We start from the raw sequence: 3965 nt of genomic DNA, 5'->3' as shown, positions 1-3965 counted from the left end.
GCCTTTATCTACCTTTGATTTTCTTTTTTTTATTTTTTAGTTAAACATTATGGTCAAAAAAATAAATTAAAAAAATATAAATTTCGTCTATCAATTCAGGCAACCCAAGATGTAGTGCTACTGCACCACCTCGCAGCAATACTGTATTCATTACTAAAGACTTATTTCAGGGGACAAAAAGGCTAGATTAAATAAGAAAATGATCTAAACAAGAAAGCTGTATCGAAGATGAACAGCGTTTTTTCCTAAGGTGATGTTGAAGGATTAACCACTCCTCCCAGAGATGGGGAATATGACATTCTAAAATACAAGTCAGGGGGGCAAAGGCAGGCAAAGCAAGCCTCCCTCCCAAGCTAGCTATGACCCCTTTAACAAATAACTCATAACAGTGATAGTAACATGGGAGAAGAAAATAATGAAACAAACTAAAACAAGACAGGAAAACACCATGGATTAACCTTGCATGATGAAAATATTACAGTGTAGAACCTGTACTCCCCCCTCAAAGTCTTTTTTTCCTTACAGAAGGTTAGAATAACTGTAAGCTTTTCAAATGCCAGAATCTTTGACAGATATCATAAACATTTACTTAATTGATTCAATATTTCATATGTCAAAACATATTTCATGACAGCAAACTGAAACATTTTCTGCGGTCAGTGTATATCCCAAACATCTTTTCTCCAAAATGCTATGAGAATAGAGATGCATTTTAAGCATCTTCCATACAAAATGTTATCAGTCCTGTTCCTTCCTCCCCAAAGGATATACAAAAAAAAGGGGAAAATGATCCAAAGGACATTAGTGTATTACTGTATTACTCAAGTGAAAAAGAATTGCAGAAAAAGGGAAAATTATAAAATTTCAAGTAGCTTGAATATATATATATATATTGTAGAAATCATCCTATTAGAAGTTTCACCCCATCCCTAAAATGGCTTATCAATTTATGTTCCCACAATAACAATTCCTAGTCTTCCTACAAATCCAGGACATTCCCCTCCCCAGCTCCCCAAGAGGAGCTAGGAGGGAAAACGACAGAAAGAGGGGACCTGGTAGGTGTTCAGTTCTTTAACTGATGGCATGATTATAAAAGGTAATATTTGACAAGACCCCAATACCTCAATTTCCTTATAGGTACTATACATTGACTTTCATAGACTTTTGTGTTTTAAAGGCCATTTTTAGAGGACAAAACACTGAGACAAAAGAAGGCTGAACCGACCTTCCCAAACACAAGAGTGTACAGACAATACAAGGCTTAGGAGGAAGGCAGGTTTTTTTTTCCCAAAGATATGCTGCATAACCATGTTCTTATCACACAGCTCTGTCTATACATTAGGGCATATCTCTACAAAAATTTCCAATTAGAATACTAGGAAATAGTTTTTAACATAGATGTAAATTCAGTAATTTAGAATATCAATGTGTTCTTTATCCATGATCTTTTTTTCAAAGGGGTTATTTTAAAGGAAAAAAATTCCATTCAACAAGTTTCATTTGACTTTTACTTATCGTTGAATACACATGAAATGTGCTTTCAATGCATAAAAATCACAGTGGATAGCAGCAAAGGACTTGGGGGAAATTAAGGAGAATTTGATCATTCACATTGTGATTAATCTGCACATTGATGAAAGATAGCTATTTCACACTTCTAAAAATAAACTTGAGATCATTCTTTCAAAAAAAAACCAAACAAAAAAAAGCCTCCCAAAATACACAAAACCCCCCAAAACAAACATAAATCCAAATGCATTACTTTTCTTTTACACACAAAAATGAAATATTTTTATGGCAGCAAAAGATTTTGATAATAATGAAAAGTCTGTAAACTGTAATTCAATCTCTTTTTGTTGTTGTCGTTCCCAAAGTGCAAGATGCAAGATTCCCGTAAGCTTTCAGTAGTGCTTTTCCTGTAAATAATCCTTCATTTTGTTTGGCAAAGGCAGTTTTTGAATCAGGTCTATTCTGGTGTACTGACGTATTACAAAACGACACAGGTACTGTAAGGAGCGCACCTGCATGAACCGAGACACTGGATTTGTCAGTCTCACTGGGTAAGTGGCAGATCCAGGCAGTCGGGATCTCGAATAGCAGAAAGCTCCATTTTCAGAGTCCCTGATTGAATGTTCGATTAAGTCAACTATAGATGTATGTCCCTCCACATCTGGCTGTTCATAAAAACTAAACCTACCATTTGAGTGTTCAATTCTAGTGTGAAGAGTTTTTCCATGGGAACGAAAACTCAAACTTAAAAGATAACGATCATCAGAACTATCTCGAACGAGAAACGAGCCATCAGGCACATTAGCTAGTTTTCCCTCTGCCTCCCAACGTGTAATGGGGCCCCAGTACCATCCTTGTTTTGCAAGTTTTTTCAGTTCTTCTGTGAGACTCGTCACAACCATAGGACCACTGTTCTGTACAGAATCATAAACTCTTCCAACTCCCGGGGCAGTGTTAGGATCAAAATTCAAATGGCAGCGCATACTTTCGGCCACGTGGGCATCTGTGCCATTTAATCCATTGAAGTTCCTTTGGATTTGATTATTCTGCATTGGAGGTAGCAAAGGTGAGAGTGGAGGGACATCGCTGTGATTAACTCTTGGGCTTTGCAACATGACTCCTGTGGTACCAATTAACAAACCATTCACTGTCTGGTCCACAAAGATATCTGGTGCAACGACTACATCCTGATCCACTTGACTCTCGTCTTCATGGAAAGCATTTCCCCCCACCTGAGAAGAAACAGTTGAAACTTCCATGGGTGAGGAACTATCCAGACAGTAACTACGTGATCCTTCCAAAGGATACATTCCCTCATCTAAAGGCACAGTATACTGAATGTAGTCCTGAGGCATTAATCCAATAACTACAGGCACATGTTCATCAATATGAAGATGCAAGTCTCCATTCTGAGATTCCGTATTTTTTAATGCATTGTTTTGTTCCTGGAACACGTTTTCTGACTGCAAGTCATGGAAGTCCTTTCGAACACCATTCAGTGCTGGGCTTGGACTAGAGGAATGGACCAAAGCCTTGACTTTCACTTCCATTTTGATGCAAGTCTCTTCTGAATTTGTAGGTCGAAGGGGCCACGGAGTTGGACTGTAATGGTGATTACGGAGGGAAGTGGATCTCAGAGGTCTTTGAGCTCGCACGTCTTTGAAGGTTATTGGAGCAGATGAGGAAGAAAAAGTGTCATCATCTGCAGAGCTTACAGATGGTGTGCTGCCTTTGCCTTTCTGTTTTTGTTTTGCTGAAAGCCTCCTTTTTAACGTACCCATTAAGCTTTCACTTTTTGATCTATTTTTGCCTCCTTTTTCATCTTCACTATTGACTTCACAGCTAGCCAAATCTTTACCATAGCAGCTGCCAAACAGGGAGTCATCTTTTCCAAATTCACTTAATGATGGCTGCTGAACTACTACAAAGTCACTTTCATCTTTACTTTTATTTAAGTTAAAGGACTTGCGAATTGTTTTGAGACTAATTTTCTTCATTATGACAAGTTACCAAATCTGGCTGATCAGCAGTGCTTGTGGTGATATAGCCCTAACACATGCAGAGCAGCTTCTGCTTCATTTATGTGTTTTATCCAGCCTCATTTAACTTCAAGAGCCATTTCCTGGAAACAAATAAAAAAACAATTAACTTCACAAAAGAAATATTTTAAAAATTATCTATAAGGGCTTCCCCCTCTCCAAACAAAACAGAAATTGCAGTACTTGAGCAATGGGCATCAAATAAAAACAAAAATAAGACAGCTGACTTGGAAACCAATTGGGCTCAAAAAAATGAATCTGCTACATCTGCCTTGGAGATTTCCACAGTTTTTTTTCTGCTTTCAACATGGTATTTTTTTAACATACATGCATATTACATCACACTCACAGGCACATATATTTAATGCATGCCTATAAAATTTTCAAGCACAAACATCCCCCTCTTTCAGAACGCTC

At 37.6% G+C, this 3965-nt stretch overlaps 1 protein-coding gene across 1 annotated transcript; it reads right to left on the bottom strand.

Moving 5' to 3' along the window:
* Window positions 1-455: 455 nt before the first annotated feature.
* Window positions 456-3741, bottom strand: SOCS6 (suppressor of cytokine signaling 6). The gene has a single exon (XM_009082142.1). The coding sequence runs from the start codon at window positions 3504-3506 to the stop codon at window positions 1902-1904; it is 1605 nt and encodes a 534-aa protein (XP_009080390.1). The 5' UTR covers window positions 3507-3741; the 3' UTR covers window positions 456-1901.
* Window positions 3742-3965: the final 224 nt, after the last annotated feature.

The sequence above is a fragment of the Acanthisitta chloris genome, unplaced genomic scaffold, assembly GCF_000695815.1.
Source record: "Acanthisitta chloris isolate BGI_N310 unplaced genomic scaffold, ASM69581v1 scaffold23559, whole genome shotgun sequence".
Lineage (NCBI taxonomy): Eukaryota > Metazoa > Chordata > Aves > Passeriformes > Acanthisittidae > Acanthisitta > Acanthisitta chloris.
Note: the sequence above shows the minus strand (reverse complement) of the source record. Positions and strands in the feature narration are given on the sequence as shown.